Here is an 18,511-nt window from a genome sequence, read left to right as displayed (position 1 = left end):
TCGAAAATTTACATTAGTCACGGATCATAAGCCTTTATTATGGTTTAAAAACGCACAAGACGCCAATATGCGAATACTGCGTTGGAGATTAAAACTGGCAGAATATGACTACGAGGTTGTATATAAAGCCGGAAAAACAAATGTCAACGCCGACGCCTTATCTAGAAATCCAGTGGAACAAACACCGTGTAACATAATCAATCGGAAGAAAACTTTGAATCCAAACGATCCTAAGGACGCAGAAATAATTGCCAAAATGTTAGAAGAATCCGACAGCGATAGCGAGGAAGAAGATTTTAAATTATATCTATCTGATAACGAAGATTTTACGATCGACGACCAAATAGAGAATGAATTTGTTCTCGAAAAAGAAGAAAAACAGCAGCCACTTCAAATAACAAAAGAGGTGTCAACTCATAATCTTCCAGTCACAGATAGAATTCAAACACGGAGCCAAACAGCTAAAAGAGAACAAAATAAAGAAAAATCTGACCAGGAAAGTAAAACACACGAGGATAAGAGTGATAACGAATCTGAAACAAAGTCAACGCCAGTTATCACCGATATACGCGTAAGGAAAGCCAACGTTATAGATACTCGTGACCTACTATTCTTGAGAAAAGATAACGTGACATACTTTACAGATACTAGCGGAAAACCTTTAGATTCTGGATCTCAAAAATTATTCGAGCGAAATGAACTCCCAAAAATACCAACACTTACAGTGGGAAAGGCTGAAATAATTAAATACAAAAAATATTATCACATTGTTCTACCTATCAGTGAAGGATCGAGAGAAGGACCAACAATGACATTAAACCATATTAAAAATGCCATAAAAGATTTGCAAACAATTTCCGAAGAATTCAATCTGGAAACCATCAGCATAGCAAAAACAGATTTTGTTAATAATGTGCCATGGAGCGACATCAAACGACTACTGCAATTAATTTTTATCGAAGCAACGACTAAAATAATAATTTGCAATGGGTTAATTAAATATCCACCAGCCGATTTACGCACAGTAATAATAAGTGAAACGCATTGTTCACCGACAGGAGGACATCGTGGAGTAACGAAAACATATAACAGAATAAAACATAAATATTATTGGGAGAATTTAAAAACAGATATCCAGAAATTCATACAGCAGTGTTTACAGTGTCAACTAAAAAAATTAGTGAGAGTGAAAACTAAACAACCAATGATGATTACCGATACACCAGGATCATCTTTTGATAAGGTAGCCATGGATATCGTGGGACCTTTGCCGAAAACGGAAAGGGGAAATGAATACATATTAACAATGCAAGATCAATTAACTAAATTTTGCATGGGAATACCATTGTCGGATCAAACTTCCGAAACAATAGCAGAAGCATTTGTAAATCAATTCATCTGTATAATGGGAGCTCCAAAAGCAATTCTAACGGATCAAGGCAGAAATTTTATAAGTGAATTAATGAAAAAAGTTGCCAAAATATTCAGAATTCGCAAATTCCGTACTACAGCATTTCACCCGCAATCAAATGGCTCATTGGAAAGATCTCATCACGCTCTGGGGGAATATTTAAAACAATACGCGAATAACCAAAATCAGTGGGATAAGTGGATAAGTCTCGCGATATTTAATTATAATACAAGCGTGCACGAAGCCACTAAACATACACCATACGAATTAGTATTCGGAAAAATTGCCAGAATTCCATCAAACGAACCACTGGGACCAGAAGATAAGCTGGCTAACTACGACGAATATCTAATAGACCTCGTCACTCAATTACATACTATACAAGGAAATGCGCGAGAAAACGTAATCGAAGCAAAGAATAAATCAAAGAAATATTACGATAAAAAATTAAATACGCAAACTTTTAAACCCGGTGATTTCGTATTCATGCTAAAAGGTCCGAAACCTGGCAAATTCGGTGATCATTATTCTGGACCTCATGAAATTATGGAAATTTTAAACAGAAATAACATAAAAATTAAAATCAATAAAAATAGCCGAATTGTGCATCCTAATCGTTTAAGAATTTCACATATTAAAAATCACTAACCAATTAAATTTTTCAGATGGACCATTACCGCAAACTAATTATACTCTTGTTACTAACAATATCGATCTCTTCCACCCACGGGATAATAGGATATGATTGTGGCTCAGCAGCAGCTAATCTAACAACACTATCTCTTATCGACTTAGAAGAATGTGACATTCCGACCGTCTCAATAAACACTACACAAGTTTATCTACAGCTACTTCAAATAGACGATTTTACAAGTGTGAAAGTTATACAATGCAAAGTGGAAATAGACAGGATGATTAAAAAATGCGGAATGTTTTCGCACACCATGGAAGTACATAATGGAAAATATTCATACATACACGAAGTCTCAAGAGAAGTATGTCAACATATGCATCTGGATGGAACATTTACAATTGGCAACACACTAATAACCGGATTAAAACCGAATGCTACCGCAAGCCGTCCTGTGGTCCTGGCCGGAAGTGTGGACAACGACGGAGCCTGTTCCGGAGCCGCCTACTCCGATCCTTATGGAACATGGGAGCAAGTCATCGTATTAAGCACTATCAAGATAACGCTACAAGATTATTCTGCAAACATCCGACTAAATTCTAATCAAGTGCTATTAAGATCCGGAGTTGTATGCGAATTAAAAGCTACACGTTGCACCGATATGGAAGGAGGTAATACCTTCTGGGAACCCCAGCCGGGCGACACTTGCAATCTACGAGGATACAGTCTTTTATACAGAGGGATCGCCGAAAGCATAACTGATTATAACGTGGAACCACCTCAGATCGTATATACCATAAATCAAAGAGATATAGTATTCGCTTTAACCAGGACAGGCGAATATACAAGCTGCGGATTTACATTAACGCAGACCGAACACCCGAAATTAGTAATATTTTTAACAGATCCAAATGGATACATATTTAAAAATTACAGATCCTCGGCATCCTACGATTTATTTACATATGTTAATTCAAAATTCGTTTATGTAGAAAGGCATGTACGACAGCAATTTAATTTATTATACAGAAATGTAATATTAGAACAATGCAGATTAGAATTACAATTATTAAGAAATTCTTTAGCAATAGCAACACAATCACCAGATATTTTCGCTTTTCACTTCATGAAAGGACCAGGATACATGGCCGTATCAACAGGAGAAGTAATTCACATTATAAAATGTGTACCCACGGAAGTAAAAATTGCAAGTACAGAGGAATGTTATGATCAACTTCCAGTAATAAGAGGGAACGAAACTTATTTCCTAACACCACAAACACATATACTATTACAACAGGGGACTCAAATAAACTGTAATCCTTTGGCTCCAGCAATGTTCAGATTAGATAACTCGTGGTATAAATTTTTGCCAAGACCAGTAGAATCAGTGCGACCTACAGTCATGAAACCAATGACAAGACCGACTTGGAAATATGTGAGCCCAGGATCATTAGCCACGAGCGGAATATACACACAAACAGATTTAGATGATTTGAAAAATCACATAATGTTTCCGGCCGAACGACCAGCCATTCTTAACACTCTTGCACGAGGAATCATGGGCGAACCAACATTAATCCAAGGAGGCTCAATCTCTAATTTAATTGACAAAGCATCAATAGAAAGAATCGCAATATCAACTTGGCAAAAGTTTTGGAGCAAATTCTTAATTTTTGGCAATATCAGCGCAGGATTAATGGGAATATATCTTACTTGCAGAGCAATCAAACTATTAATAGATACTCTCGTACATGGCTATGCCTTACACACGGTTTACGGATGGTCAATCTACTTGATAGGAGCAATCTGGGATTCTATAACCAACCTACTACTACATCTGGGAAAAGGAAGGAACAAATACGAAAAGGCCAGCGCTCCTAAACAGGATCCAGAAACAACGTTCACCCAGAATCATCTAGAAATGGAAAATTTACATCCAAAAGTTTATCCAACAATACCAGTAGAAAAAACAGCAACATATACGTTCGAATTAAAAGAATAAAAAAATAATAATAATAAAAATAAAAAAATAATAAAAAAAAATTTTTTCAAAAAAAAAATAATAATAATATAAATAAAACCAATAAAATTTTTCTTTTCTCCCTTTTCCTATAAATAAAAATCCAACTAATTTTACTAACTAACCTCATCACATCTTCAGAAAATGAGTACCGAGTCGAGAATTGAACACATCAATACCAAGGCATTGACCAGAAGTGAACTCAAGGCCCGGATAATTAAGGTCAGCTCCCCCACGCTCTTCTGGGTACAACTACTTAACAGCCAGGAGGAATTAGAAGAACTGACGGAAGATCTAACCAGAAGAATGGAAAGGAAGAGCAAGTTCATGCACATTCCGCCCGATCGAATCCATGACAACACAGTGGTGGCGGTAAAGGAAGAACATATATGGAGACGGGGAGAGATCCTCTACACCATCGACAAGACGGTATACGTCGCCCTGCGGGATTGGGGCCGGACCATCAAGGTCCCATTCTTCGAGGTATACCTCCTGGAGGATCGTTTCTGCCAACTCCGTTGGCAAGCCATCCCCTGCGGCCTCGCCTACCTGCGACCACTGAACGAAGAACACGAGTGGTCCGACCGAGCCAAAATAGTATCCAAAGCCTACCTCAAGGGATTAGTAGGATGGATAAAAATCCGCCGTCACCTACATGAGACCAGCGCAGCCATCACCTTCAGGATCGAGCACAAAAGTGAGGCGGCAATTGATGACCTCAAGGAAACAATAATCCGGCTCGGATTCGGGCAAGACACCTTCCAAATAATTGGAACTTGCTACCCTAGCATTTAAATATTATATACATATATACATATATATATATTCAATTATAAATAGATAAGAAACCAGCATTCCTTTCAGATAAAACGGATATGTGTGCTCTCCATTCAAAAAAAAATATATATTTACTTTCCGATAAGAAATGTTTTATCTGGAACGAAGGGCAACCGATAATTTTAAATTAGCTCTTAAATTGTTCGTGAAAGAAAGAAATTAACCCACTCATTTTTTCCATCTTGCAAATGCAGAGCTTTCAAACCTCAGCATTTGTCTAAGGCCGGGGGTGTTACGTCCACGCCCTTTTAATTTCTTTCTTTCTAGAACATTCTAATTCACAAGGATGACTAACGATAAAATGAAAGGTCAAGTACATTGTTTTTAAGAAAAGAGTCATAACAACGGAAAATTCGGAAAAGTGAATCAGACTGCCCTATGATAAGCGGTGCGCACGGCACTCGTAAACAACGCCCTTTTCAATCATATAAAAAGCGCGAGCGGGCGGAACATTGTACATTCTAAAAAGTCTCTTGACACCTGCCGTTACTTTAACCGCGATTCGTGAGTGCTTAAACAAACCAGAAGGAAGAATCAGCCGATCCGTAGCCGCTCTAACCACCCGATTCACGAGCTGCTCAAATCCGCCGGACTTCCACCGGAATCACGAATCCATCGCTCCGCCAGAGGAACGTTTGACGCTAAAACTTCGCTTGTTTAATAATCTGCCCAAGTAGTAAGTCTGATTCTCATTTTTCTTCAATTTTCCGTGAAGTTATTATTAAATCGATCCGCTCATTTATAGTGAGCCGAACTTGCCCACGCACTTCCGCTGATTCTGACGAGAATACGTCGAAATACAACTATTTGCTTACCGAGTTAAAAAGAAAACTTCCGATGCCATGCGGCGGAAGCTACAACTGTAAAATCTGTTATCCCGAGCTTCGATTGTACGCGGATTATTGCGAGGCCCAAGGCCCATCGTTTTCGCCATCCCCGATCGCGTCACCTCACCGACTCCCCTCGTTTGCTTCGAATAATCCTCATCCTGTTCCTCTCCCGAGTTTTTCTCATTCCTTTTCTTCTCCATTTGCTTCTCTTCCTAATTCCAGTTACAGACATTTCCTCGACCAAGTAGCCGACAAATACCCTCACCCACCTCAAGAAACTCCTGAACCTCAATCCTTCCCTCCTCCAGCTTTTAAAACAGAATATAACCTTTCCAACAACGATCCTGTCATTTTTGTCTATCATCCCGAACATCAAACTCCTTTTATTATCCCTGAATCACACCTGCCTACATTTTTTTCTCCTCCTGTTCCTTAAAGTCATCCTTGTGAATAATAATTAATTAAACTTGTATACGCATTTTACTGTAATTTTAAGAAATATATTTTGTTTGTTTTTTTTGTAAATCTGCCTTCTCGAATTATTTTAGTTGTAAGTCGCACCGGCCCCATCCCTGATAACAGGTGATACTTGTATCGCTTTATCAAAATTAGCGGCCACCGATCACGCAGCTTAGATAAGACGTCACATTGTCTCTCGGGACATTGACTCTTGTCGTAGCTTTTGGTGTGAGCGGTATCTCGAGTACACTATTTACTGTGTATCTCGAGATTATAAGGTCAAGTTACCCAGACCTACCTCATCCTTACCTCCTATCTTTGATAATCAACGGCCTGGACGTAACATATGCATTGTAATATTTCGTCCTTCTTAATGTATATACCAACTTTCGTACATTATGAGGACCGTATTTAAAATTATGCATAACGCACATTATGAGGACCTATTACATTCTTAAATTCTGTACATCGCAATAACTGTCTCATTTAATTTGCTGCATTTTATATTCAGGAATATACAGTAAAGTAAAATGTTAAACAAATAAAATATATGAGACTCTTAAATAAAATTATTTATATTTTTATACAATTAGTATACATAGTTTATGTAACGCTATTTTAAGTTACATTCTATAAAGCACATATGCACGTATATGTCACAGTGAACGTCGCGTACGTTGAAGGCAAATGCGCATATATGCCCTTCCTTGAACGCAGCTTTAAGATTTTGTTATACCGAGTGTTTGATGTAAGGTTTTGTTTCCGGTAATTGTAGATAGATATTGGGAATACAAATCAAAAAGTCAGATATCATTTCGTAAAATTCGTAACCGTTACCGAGTAAAAAATTACTGAATTTTGACGAATTGGCGCGGAGCATGTAATGAGTCGGGCGCGGCTGGTGAGAGCGGGTGGGTCTTAGGGAGAGAACGGGGATTAAACCCCGCGCGAAAATTGTGAGGTGAGGATGGGAAAAGTCAACGCGTGGTGTAATAGACAATTGTCGACGGCGCCATTCCTAACCATTCGCCTGTCGCGTTCACTGACGCGCAGCTTCTTTGTCGCTCTTACGCTTAAACATTTCAAACATTTTAATTTTTTTCTTAATAATGGTTGAGAATTTTCCAAAATAATATAGGATTTTTTAACTTATATTTCCAATAACTTTCTAAATCCACAGTGGTGTACACTTAAGACAAGACACCCTGTATAAACACTTTAATTTAAAGCATACAATTTTGTTATTAAAAAACAAAATGTTGGTTCTCATAATGTACTATTAGTATACGATAATAAAAATGTTTAATATCTTGAAAAAAATTGAAGTATATATAAAAAATTGTATCGATACACTCATCTACATGTCGATGTATATCTATGTATGCAGAAATATCTATGTTTTGTGACGGTCCTCACTGTAGACGGTTCACATAGCTATATGTATATATATATATATATATATATATATATATATATATATATATATATATATATATGTGCGGAATCATCTACCGACCAATATATTTCACGAAATTATCGTCGCGTATTTGTCATTGTTATTTGTTTTGCAGAATGATCGATGAATAGATCGAAGCGCGAGCCCGAGTTGACGCTAAACGAAACCGGTTCTAAGCGGAATTTTCTCGCTGTTGATATTTCATTTTTGGAGCTCGGAGTAATATTTTCGTCAGTCGCTTCGCTTCGTTGCCTCGGCTAAGACAGCACAGTTAATAGCTACGAAAATTATACGATTGCTCGTCGCGTAATTACGAAAGGGAATATTCCGGCGTACCGCCGTATCTAATTTTTTTTGACGTTAATTTCTCTTTTTGTTTTTTTTTTTGGAATCCTTCGGCGTACCGTCGCATCTATTCGATGACTATTTTTTTTGTGATTTTTTTTGTATTAGTTGAACTGAAATATATTTCCTAAAAAGGAAAACTCTGCGTTATCTGCCTTACCTCCGAGAAAATAAGAGCGAGACATAAGAAATCACGCGACGCTCGGTGACGTGATTACATTTTTTTGGTCCTTCGAGTCGGATTTTGCGAGTGAGCATAATTACTCCGAAATCAAAGATTGCGTTGAAAATGGACACAAAGTTCGAAGAGATGGAGTTACTTATTGCAGCTCAGGTCGATCTAGCCGGCCGTATTAGCTGTACTGTCAAAAACTTGAAGAAGAACGGAGCCGCGAAGATTACTCCGTCCTTGATCGGTACATTATTGAAGTTACTCGAAGAAAAATTGGCTAAGTTCGAACGACAGCACGATGCATTACGAGATGGTCATGGCGAGGCGCTTATTAAGAGCGATTACTATAAACAAGATTATTTGGGGCAAGCGAAGAATATCTATGCCCACCAACGTGCTGAGCTGCTGGATATGAAACGTGAACGATCCGCAGTACTTTCTGTTCCCCGTGATTCTGGTCCTGTCCGCGCCTCCCCTCGGGCTATTTTGCCAAAAATCCAGTTGCCGCAGTTTACTGGAAATTACGAGGATTGGCCCGCTTTTAGAGATTTGTTCGAGAGCATTATTGTGAAGGAGACGGGTTTAAGCGATGTAAAGAGATTTCACTACTTGAAGCTGAGTCTCAAGGGTCAGGCAGAGTCGCTTGTGAAGGGCCTAACTACCATGTCGGAGAATTATAAGATGGGAGGCGTTGGAAGAACATTATAAAAATAAAAGATTACTGGTTCGTGCTTGTCTTGCTAAATTTCTGGCGCTGTAGAGATTGAAAGAAGAATCCGTGACGGAACTGCGGAAAGTGTATCATTGTGTGACCTCCACGGCGAGCTCTTTGATGGACAAACGAGACGCGAGTGGGAAAAAAGGGTGAGCGATTCTACGGACCCCCCGTGCTACGCGGATGTCAAGGTCTTCCTGGAGAGGAGGATGCAGGCTCTGGAGGCGTTGCAGCCTACAGGATCTGGAGCGACTGCCTCTCGGGGACGGAAACCGGCCCGTGCAACTGCTCGTGTACATACCACAAAGAAGAAGGAAAATGTCAGAGGAGGACGCTGTCCGGTGTGTGACGGTGCTCATTTTATTATGTTTTGTGAGGAATATCGTAAGGCATCCCCGGCGAAACGGCGACGTAGGGTGAGTGAAGGCAATTTGTGCTTCAATTGTCCAGGTAAGCATATGGTGGCCTCGTGCGCTTCGAAGAAGACTTGCTCGGTGTGCTCCAAAAGACATCACTTCTCACTGCATGACGTGTCGCGCGGAAGCGTCGAGGCGGCTGAGAAGACGAATGCAGTTCGCGTCGCGGGTAATACGCGGGAGAAGAGATCATCGGTTATACTCGCCACCGCCCGCGTGCTGGTTACGGATTGTTGGGATGAAAGGGTCGAGGCCCGAGCAATGATTGATCAAGGGTTGGAAGTGTCTCTTGTGACTGAGGCTCTTGTTCAGAGACTGAAATTGCCGAGGAAGCCGGCTTCCACGAAGATTTTGGGAATTGGCGTAGCCAGAGCGGGCTGTGTGCGGGGTCGCGTCGATCTTAATATCTATTCACGGATGAAGGACGCTTCGATACAGGTGAACGCGTTTATTCTGCCGCGTCTAACGTCGTGCATTAACAAGACGGTTCCTCGAGAGTCTAATTGGGCGCACCTGAGGGGATTGGAGCTGGTGGACCCGACTTTCTCGCGCGATGATCCGATCAATCTGATTTTTGACGGGGTATTGGCCAAAATCGTGATGCCCGGACTGAGGAGGGGGCCGCCCGCAAACCGATCGCTCAGAAGACCCTTTTCGGTTGGGTAGTTTCGGGACAGGCGAGCGTAAGATATCCTGAAGACGTGGTTGTGCACTTGTCGTGCGTGGCCGACCCGCTTTTGTCCGTGGTAGGCGGATTTTGGGAGCAGGAGGAAATGCCAAAGACTCCTCTCCCGTTGACGCCGAGAAGCAATGCGAGGAGCTCTTTGTACGCACGCATGTGCGCGACGATGCGGGACATTACATAGTGCGATTCCCGGTAACTGCGACGTTGCCGGACTTATCCTTCACTCGCCGAGCTGCCTGGCGGACACTGGCTCAGGTGGAACGGCGATTTTCGCGGGACCACGATTTTGAGCTGGCATATAGAGAGTTTATGGAGCAGTATGAGCAGCTGTCTCATATGGAGGAAAGCTCCAAGGCGGACGGCCGCTGAGCTTGTTATCTTCCTCATTATGGCGTGTGAAGGAGTCTAGCTCGCTCACGCGACTCAGGGTCGTCTTCAACGGCTCGTTCGAGAATACTGCAGGGGAGAGTCTAAATAAATACTTACTACCCGGAGTAAACTTACTACCAGCCTTGTCGAATGTAATACTGCGCTGGAGGTTGCATAGATTCGTAATTTCGGCCGATGTCGAGAAGATGTTTCGGCAGGTACTCGTTCATCCGGAGGATCGCTACTTACAACGTATCGTGTGGAATGGTCGGGAGTACGCGTTAAAGACGGTAACTTATGGGCTGGCTTGTGCGCCGTATCTCGCGATGCGATCTTTACGACAGTTGGCTAAAGATGAAGAGACATGGTTTCCGAACGGTGCTACTGTGCTCAAGCGGGATGTCTACATGGACGACGTGCTCACGGGGGCTGAGAGTAAACAGACTGCCCGGGCTTTACAAAGAGAATTGAGTAAATTATGCAGGGCGGGCGGCTTTTCTCTCAGGAAGTGGTCGTCGAACGAGCCGCAAATACTTGAAGATGTACCGGAGGACGAGAGACTGGCAGGCGATCCACGGACATGGTTGTCTGGCGAGGCTCACTCGATACTAGGCTTGCTGTGGTACCCGGGGACGGACGACTTTGCCTTCAAGGTGTTGCCGCTTGAGATCTTCCGGTGACGAAGAAAAGCGTCCTGTCCGAGACTGCCCGTCTGTTTGATCCGTTGGGATGGCTGGCCCCCGTCGTTGTACGTGCGAAAATATTAATGCAGGCTGCTTGGCAGTTGAGTCTGGACTGGGACGCACCACTTCCGGAATCTGAGACTCGGTTGTGGCGTGGTTTCAGGAAGGAACTCGTCTCTCTCGGAAGCATAAGAATCCTGCGCTGGACCGATCGAGGATTACTCGGGACTCTACAGGAGCTACACGAGTTTGCCGACGCATCCGAGCGAGCCTTTGCGGCGGTCGTCTATCTGAGGGCTCCCGGACACGATCGGGGGGGGAGGGGGTCAACTGTGTCTTTACTTATAGCCAAGACTAGGGTCGCCCTCCTGAAGCAGGTTTCGTTACCGAGACTAGAGCTGTGTGCTGCTGCGTTGCTGGCGCAACTCGTTCGTCATGTCGTGACGAATTTGGCAATGGAGAGCGCTTCAATTCACCTCTGGACGGACTCAACGGTGACACTTCACTGGATCCAAAGTCATCCGACACGTTGAAAGACGTACGTCGCTAACCGCGTGGCCGAGATCCAGAGGTTGGTGCCTGGCGCTTATTGGCGTCACCTCCCAGGAGTCAGTAATCCGGCGGATTATTTTTGATATGTTATTCTCGATGCGTCGATTGCGCATCGAGGGGGCTGACTCCTGGCGACCTTGAGGACCATGAACTGTAGTGGCGGGGGCCGGAGTGGCTCTCTCAGTCGGTTGGGGCCTGGCGGCTTCCGCTGGAAGCGCCGACACTGGAAGATAAAACGGAGCAGCGTGCGCGAATGGTGGTCGGCAAATTGACGGCGGAGGACGAGAATCTTTACCCTCTGTCGAGGTGCCTCCTTGGTGCGGTTGCTGCGGGTTACTGCGTGGTGCCTGCGCTGGGCTCGCCGAGAACGGAGAAATGCTGTCGGAGGAAGAAGTTCATCTACTGTAGTCGCGTACCTGACGGCTGACGAGATAGCGAAGGCTGAAATGCGCTGGATAAAGGCGGTGCAGGCCTCGAGGTTCCGTCGGGAACTAGATGCGCTCCGAGAAGGTGGAGGGTTACCGAAGAGGAATTTGCTGATCCATCTGACGCCTCTGTTGAGCAAGGACGACCTCCTGAGAGTAGAAGGGCGGGTGCGGCGTGCGTCCGTACCCTACGATAACAGACACTCCATTATTCTTCCACACGATTTTTTATTTTCTGCCTTAATTATAGATGCTTGTCATAGGAGAACGTTGCACGGGGGGCGCAGCAGATCTTGGGGTTGCTGCGTCAGCGGTTCTGGATTCGTCGGGGGCGCATGATGGTCCGAAATCACATTTATTGGTGTGTTCGTTGCGTTAGATGGCGGGCGGCCGTACCTCGACAGCTCATGGGGGACCTACCGGGCGAACGGGTCTCCCCCTCTCGACCCTTTCTGTTTATCGGCGTCGATTATGCGGGGCCCATAATGCTGAGGACATCACCTGAACGAGGACATAAATCTTACAAGTCGTTCGTGGTCGTCTTCGTCTGCCTGAGTACGATAGCTGTGCACCTTGACGCGGTAACTGATTATTCAGCGAGCGCGTTCCTCGCCGCTTTTCGTCGATTTACGTCGCGCCGCGGGCTTTGTTCGGAGCTTAGAAGTGACTGCGGCACAAACTTTGTCGGTGCGGATGCTGAGTTGCGTCAGTTATTCGCGGCCCACAGCCGAGAATTTAAATTAATCGCCGATAAGCTCGCGAACCTTCGGGTACGTTGGCGATTTAATCCCCCTGCGGCCTCCCACTTTGGTGGAATATGGGAGGCCGCCGTAAAGGCGTGCAAGCACCATCTTCGGCGAGTTATGGGCGAGACGACACTTACTTACGAGGAGATGGCCACGCTACTAGCCCAGATCAAAGCCTGCCTCAACTCGAGACTTTTAGCGGCTCTCTCGGATGACCCTGAGGACTTGGCGGCCCTGACGCCGGGTTATTTTTTGATGGGAGGCCCGCTCAATGCCGTTCCGGAGCCGTCGCTAGTGGATATATCGACTAACGCGTTGAGTCGCTGGCAGTTAGTTCAGAGAATGCGCGACCATTTCTGGGAACGCTGGACGCGAGATTACATGCTCTCTCTTTTGTCCAGGCCTAAGTGGAGACAGGTGACGGACGCGTTTCAGGTGGGACGACTCTGCTTAATTAGGAGCGAAACGACGCCGCCTACTCGATGGCCCTTGGGCCGTGTTATCCAGATGTTCCCCGGCGAGGATGGACTAACGCGCGTGGTAAAGCTGAGGACGGCCTCGTCAGAGTTGACGCGCCCAATCGTCAAGCTGGTGTTACTCTCTTCCTCTTCCGAGACGGACTGCAGCTCTTTGAACGCAGGACGACTTAGCGTGGCCCGCGCAACAGCAGATCCGGTGGACGATCAAAAGCTGTGACATTTCGGAGTCGTGTTATATTCCATTCTTTATTTTTTATTTCTTTTTCTCTTCTCATTGATTTTGTTAGAGGTAGACGTATCAAGAGACTTGCCGAAAATTGTAATTTGTACCTTCTGATCAGCGTCGCCTGCACTTACAGGCGAGGCGGGCGGGATGTGCGGAATCATCTACCAACCAATATATTTCACGAAATTATCGTCGCGTATTTGTCATTGTTATTTGTTTCGCGGGATGATTGATGAATAGATCGAAGCGCGAGCCCGAGTTGACGCTAGACGAAACCGGTTCTAGGCGGAATTTTCTCGCTTTTGATATTTTATTTTCGGAGCTAGGAGTAATATTTTCGTCAGTCGCTTCGCTTCGTCGCCTCGGCTAAGACAGCACAGTTAGTTGTGAAACAGATAAACAGCGTAAGAGAAAACGAAAGATAGACAATTGTGTATATAAATTACGGCAAATTAGATAAAATATTTATTGCAATATGTAGAATATAAAAATGTAATAGGTTTTCATATTGTAAAAAAAAAATAAATAAATAAATAAATCATTTACATAAAGCTGAATTCCGGAAAAAGCATGATGTTTGAGTGCCACACGTATTGTAAATAAATGCGGCACCCAAACATGAAGCTTTTTCCGAAATCCAGCTTTATGTAAATGATTTAATACTATTTTATGATCGATCTTTAGTTCTTGAGCGATGTTGCGACTGCTAATATGGCGGTCTACTTCGAACATTTCCATAATTTTATCGCTGTTTTTAAATACGGGCCTTTCTATGCGAGGTGCGTCTTTAACGTCGAAATTACCGCAACGGAATCGACGAAACCAAAATTGCGCATAATTAACTGTCACAGTAAAAAGACCATAAACATCATTTACAATTTTAACCACCTGGCTCACGTTTTCACTTTTATCAAAGAAAAATTGTAAAATATAGCGAATTTTCTCCTTATTGCCGTCCATCATTCTCACGCTGTAAATTACAACAAAGTCGACTAACCACAAAACTTTTGAAAAACTTTTCTTTAGTACGGAATGCCACTTCTAAAAAGTATGAACATGACGCTAGACGATTAATACATTACGTGATATATGTCACTAAAACCGTATAGTAAAAAAATAATGGATTATTTTTTCCCCAACCTTTACCGACTTTCGTACATTATGAGGACCGTATTTAAAATTATGCATAACGCACATTATGAGAACCATTATATTTTTGTATTATACATATTGCAATGAGTATCTTATCTAATTTGACGTAATTTATATCCCCAAAAATAGAACATAAAATGTGTACTTTAATAATAACAAATACTTTTTATAAAACTAATGAGATCAAATAATTGCGCCAAGAACCTGAAGAAAATAGAAAATTATATTTAAGTAAATCCAAGACTCCCCCTAAAAAAAACTTTTCCCAAAAAAAGACTCCCTTAAAATTATACTCCCCAAAAATAGAATATAAAATGTGCACTTTAATAACAAATACTCTTTATAAAACTAATGAGATCAAATAAATGCGCCAAGAACCTGAAGAAAATAAAAAATTATATTTAAACAAAATCAAGATTCCCCCCAAAAAAGACCCCTAAAATAGAACATGAAATATGTACTTTAATATCAAATACTCTTTATAAAACTAATGAGTTCAAATAATTACGCCAAGAACTTGAAAGAGCTAACATATTTTTAATTACAAACTTATGTGGAATCATACAAACGTAGACCTAGGTTTGCCCCAATAATATAACGTGGTTAACATTGCAAACCCATAGAACTGTACAAAAGTAAACTTAGGTTCGCCCCGATATGATATAACATGGTATATAACATGGTAATGTAAAGAAAAAAAAAAAAACTTGGCGCTGCGAAACCAAATCTTTAAAATCTCAAGTTATATTTTTGCTTTTTACGATGTGCTATGCATCAGATTTTTGTAACCACACCGGATGTATATTAAAAAGTATTTTTTAAATACATCCGACAGTCCACAGTCTGTAAAAGTGAGATGGCAAAAAACTTGTTGCATTGTTTATTTTTAATATTTTTGTTATATTATACATATTTGTTAAGTCATCAGCATTCTTGTTTTGTCTTCTTAGAATTTTTTTTTTTCTTATTTTTTTATATTTTTTTTTATTTAATATATATTTATTATTTTTTTTTATTTTTTATTGTAATTTTAATTTTTTTTTTGTTTTTTTTCGATTTTAAAGATTTGGTTTCGCAGCGCCAAGTTTTTTTTTTTTTCTTTACATTACCATGTTATATACCATGTTATATCATATTGGGGCGAACCTAAGTTTACTTTTGTACAGTTCTATGGGTTTGCAATGTTAACCACGTTATATTATTGGGGCAAACCTAGGTCTACGTTTGTATGATTCCACATAAGTTTGTAATTAAAAATATGTTAGCTCTTTCAAGTTCTTGGCGTAATTATTTGAACTCATTAGTTTTATAAAGAGTATTTGATATTAAAGTACATATTTCATGTTCTATTTTAGGGGTCTTTTTTGGGGGAAATCTTGATTTTGTTTAAATATAATTTTTTATTTTCTTCAGGTTCTTGGCGCATTTATTTGATCTCATTAGTTTTATAAAGAGTATTTGTTATTAAAGTGCACATTTTATATTCTATTTTTGGGGAGTATAATTTTAAGGGAGTCTTTTTTTGAGAAAAGTTTTTTAGGGGAGTCTTGGATTTACTTAAATATAATTTTCTATTTTCTTCAGGTTCTTGGCGCAATTATTTGATCTCATTAGTTTTATAAAGAGTATTTGTTATTATTAAAGTACACATTTTATGTTCTATTTTTGGGGAGTATAATTTTAAGGAGTCTTTTTTGGGAGAATCTTGGTTTTGCTTAAAAACTTTTCGAGGACGCTTTTCTCGCTCGCCTATACTTGGCGCTTTTTTGAACCTTTTTTTAAAAAGGTCAGTTTTTGGGGGATATCATTCATTTTGTAGTTATAATCTTTTGGGGGAGTCTTGGTCTTGCTTAAAACTTTTTAAAAGCTTCTCACGCGCTTATACTTGACGCTTTTTTAAACCTTTTTTTAAGAAGGTAAGTTTTTGGAAAAGATATCATTTATTTTGTAGTTATAATATAATAATCTAGAGACACGTTAGTGTTCTACGTTACATGCACAAGCAGCGCGATCGATTGTGTCATTACGCGAGATCTTTTATTCTGAGCTATTGAGATGTTTGGATCTCAACAACGGTCTAACCGATCGCTTTTAAAACATGTTTCTTTATATATAACTTTGTACATAAAATACACGTTTTTTGTTGTATCTATTTTTGCTGTACAATTGATACTTTTTAGAAAAATGTTTGATAAAATTGATGCTATAACAAGTTCGGGGTGAACTTGTGTCATACTTGTACAGTTCGACATATATTTGTAATATTATAGAAAATAGAATGGGCCCCATCCAACGCCCAAACTCGTGAGACGCACCAAATTAATTCTTTTCGTCTCTCCGTTGTAGTATTATTACATACGTTTTTATATAGGTTTGCAATATTTAGTTTTGTTTATCACTACTCGAATTTCTCGAGAAAAATCTTTGGCTTCGTTCAGCAGAAAAAACTGCTTTGCAACTATTATAAAAATATTAAAATTGATTGACGCATTTTTAATAAAAATTGTAAAGTTTATTTTAAATACTTTAAATTTAAATTGTATTAAAATTTTTTTAGAGAAGATTTTATTAAAAAAATTACTCCAAGTTAAATGTATCAAGACAAACCTAGGTTCATCCTTGTACGGTTTCACATAAATTTGTAATCTTAACAACGGTTCAACAAATCATTTTCTATATATAATCCTTTAAAAACTTATATTTTATCATAACTCGAGATTCTCGAGAAAAATCTTTGGCTACGTTCAGCAGAAAAATCTACTTTACAATTTAGTAAACACCATATCAAATTTAATTCGTATCATTATTTTTTAACAAATTTTTTATAAATATCTAAATTAAATATCAATCAGATTTTATTACATTTTTTTTATTAATGATTACTTCTTGATCCATATATGCAATTTGTTAAATATATTTATTTCTTTCAATTTTTTGTAAAAAAAGTATATAAAGATCTTTAGCACCTTTGGGCCATTGTCTTTTTCTAATTTGCGTGTCATCAATTTCGATCCAACTATTAGATGATCCTTCTCTACAAATATTTGTATAATGTCCTTTATCAATACTTAAACCATTATAAAATATACCATTTATAACTTTATATGATTGTCCAGCTACCAGTACTTTAGTCGTTGGAATAGAAGATATATTAAAGTTACGTTTTGTTTTTATTACTTTATCTTCTTTTTGCGAAAATAATGCAAAATGAATAATAATTATATCTTTTGTTAATGTTAATTCATTTTTAAACAATATATTATTTCCTGTACAATTTTCACATGACCCGGTTTCTGATTGATTCCAATGTGCAAATGTAACATCTAATAACTCTTTCAAGTTATAGCTTTTTTTCTTCAAATTATTAATAGGTATTGAAATAAATAAATTATTAGAACAAATTGTTTTTGTATATTGACAAGTAACACACCGAGTAGAAGAAGTAACCTCATGCTCTACTGATTCTCTTATACACTCGTACCTTGTACACAAAATTGTTAGAAACTTTAATGCATCTAGTTTTTCGTTCATTGAAAACGATTCTCCTAAATCTTGTCGAACATCATATGTATTTAAATTACTCATTCCATATTCATATCGATGCATTAACATACGTAAAATATTTGACTTATCACAATTAAGCAATTGCTTTCTAATGGCATTTAAATGCAATAGACATTGTACAACTGTATTAGCGTAACATGAAACATTATCTGTATTTTGAAAACCACGTAAAACCCAAGTGGTATTTATTTGTAACATTTGATTTTGCTGACCATTCTCTTGAAAGGCTTCGACTAGTTTCGACAATACCCATGGAATATCTTTCACTTTGGAATGACGTTCTCTTTGAATAGAAATTATTTCTACGTCTGGTTTGTATTTATATCTTAGCCGAT

At 39.9% G+C, this 18,511-nt stretch overlaps 3 protein-coding genes across 3 annotated transcripts; all 3 read left to right on the top strand.

Moving 5' to 3' along the window:
• The first annotated feature begins 1,939 nt into the window (after positions 1 to 1,939).
• Positions 1,940 to 4,047, top strand: LOC139107721 (uncharacterized). Its single transcript, XM_070665535.1, has one exon. The coding sequence runs from the start codon at positions 2,077 to 2,079 to the stop codon at positions 4,045 to 4,047; it is 1,971 nt and encodes a 656-aa protein (XP_070521636.1). The 5' UTR covers positions 1,940 to 2,076.
• A 4,234-nt stretch (positions 4,048 to 8,281) lies between these two features.
• Positions 8,282 to 8,872, top strand: LOC139107720 (uncharacterized). The gene has a single exon (XM_070665534.1). It carries the CDS (start codon positions 8,282 to 8,284, stop codon positions 8,870 to 8,872), a length of 591 nt encoding a protein of 196 aa, XP_070521635.1.
• A 3,622-nt stretch (positions 8,873 to 12,494) lies between these two features.
• On the top strand, positions 12,495 to 13,451 carry LOC139107719 (uncharacterized). The gene has a single exon (XM_070665533.1). The coding sequence runs from the start codon at positions 12,495 to 12,497 to the stop codon at positions 13,449 to 13,451; it is 957 nt and encodes a 318-aa protein (XP_070521634.1).
• The last annotated feature ends 5,060 nt before the right edge of the window (positions 13,452 to 18,511 follow it).

This window comes from Cardiocondyla obscurior, linkage group LG13 (assembly GCF_019399895.1).
Source record: "Cardiocondyla obscurior isolate alpha-2009 linkage group LG13, Cobs3.1, whole genome shotgun sequence".
Classification (NCBI taxonomy): Eukaryota; Metazoa; Arthropoda; class Insecta; order Hymenoptera; family Formicidae; genus Cardiocondyla; species Cardiocondyla obscurior.
Note: the sequence above shows the minus strand (reverse complement) of the source record. Positions and strands in the feature narration are given on the sequence as shown.

What these genes read in the sequence shown, in the direction of transcription:
- LOC139107720 (XM_070665534.1), top strand. Translation starts at nt 8,282, where the DNA reads ATGGACACAAAGTTCGAAGAGATGGAGTTACTTATTGCAGCTCAGGTC.
- LOC139107721 (XM_070665535.1), top strand. Translation starts at nt 2,077, where the DNA reads ATGGACCATTACCGCAAACTAATTATACTCTTGTTACTAACAATATCG.
- LOC139107719 (XM_070665533.1), top strand. Translation starts at nt 12,495, where the DNA reads ATGCTGAGGACATCACCTGAACGAGGACATAAATCTTACAAGTCGTTC.